Source organism: Nestor notabilis, unplaced genomic scaffold, assembly GCF_000696875.1.
Source record: "Nestor notabilis isolate BGI_N333 unplaced genomic scaffold, ASM69687v1 scaffold5453, whole genome shotgun sequence".
Taxonomy (NCBI): domain Eukaryota; kingdom Metazoa; phylum Chordata; class Aves; order Psittaciformes; family Psittacidae; genus Nestor; species Nestor notabilis.
Window position 1 is genome coordinate 1,125 of NW_009923172.1, and position 1,204 is coordinate 2,328.

Sequence of the window (1,204 nt, forward strand, 5' to 3'; positions counted from 1 at the left end):
CCGAGCCTCTGAATCCCGTGCAGCACGACAGCAGCAGGTGCTGGGCTGCCTTCTCCCATGTGGCTGGAGGGAGGGGAAATCTAACTCACTGAAACATGTCCCTGGGCCTCTTACTGGAAACCGTGTCCCTCGTTTGACAGCTCCGGGCTCTCGATGCAGCACGTTTTCAGCTGGTGCCGAGCAGGGAGCTGAGGTACATGCTTCTGCCATGGGACGTCGCTTACGGCCCCTCCATCCTGTTTTGCAGGCGTTACTTTGAAAAGCAGTGGGAAAAATACCTGGCAGAGAGAGGCATATCAGACGGGATCTCGCCACCGACCTTCCCCCCCAGGTACGGCGTGGAAGAGAGAGACTCCTTCTACCCCTCCCTCAGCTACAACGGCTGGGGGGGCAGCAGCGGGCACGATGCCCCCATGATCGCTTACGACGCGCTGCTGGGCGCGGGGGACTCGTGGGCAGAGCTGGCTCACCGGGCCTTCTTCCATGGTGGTGACAGCGACTCCACCGCCACCATCGCAGCCTGCTGGTGGGGCGCCATGCACGGCTTCCAGGGCGTCAATGACTCCCTCTACGCCCAGCTGGAGTACAGGGACCGCCTGGAGCTGGTGGCCGAGCACTTGTACCACCTCATCACCTAGACGGGCACAGCGGGGCCCCCAGGGGTGCATTTACACCACGGCCACCCCTCGCTCGCTCAAGGTTTAGCAAACCCCATTTGCAAACCTGCTGGGTTAAAGCACAGGAGCGTCAGCCAGAACCAGATCTGCTTCTTTTGTGTGAGCTGGCCTCAATGGGGGACACACACGTGAGTGCAGGGAGTGTACATGGGCTGCAGATGCCTCCCAGCAATCCTAAACTAGCCCAAGCTCCCTGCCTGGTACTGTCACCAGGGAGTGCTGGGGACACCACTTGCCATCTAGCACTGAGACTATATCAGATGCAGTCCAGGACAACCTGGTTTTGGGGAGGGAAGGGAACAGGCAAACAGGCAGTTGTGCCTGGGGACAGCAGCTTTCTCACACAATTATTTTAGCAGATTTTTTTGTTTTAAATGAATGTGGGAAAAAACCCAAACCCAACCTTACAGCTGTGTCAGCAGTGCATTTTGCACCATTTCAGAGCACTTTTGCTGTACAGGTAAGAATGTATCATGCTATTTCCCTATTGCAGTTAATGTGGGAGTTCAAGACCACTAACCAAACCC

General features: G+C 56.9%; 1 protein-coding gene across 1 annotated transcript in view; it reads left to right on the top strand.

Annotated features, from left to right (window-relative positions):
• ADPRH (ADP-ribosylarginine hydrolase) overlaps positions 1 to 638 on the top strand; it is a gene marked incomplete at its 5' end in the record, with an annotated part of 1,330 nt that extends 692 nt beyond the window's left edge. Inside the window, one exon of the mRNA XM_010011993.1 lies at positions 248 to 638. Coding sequence (XP_010010295.1) covers positions 248 to 638 — 391 coding nt within the window. The remainder of the gene's footprint in view (positions 1 to 247) is intronic.
• Between the last annotated feature and the right edge of the window lie 566 nt (positions 639 to 1,204).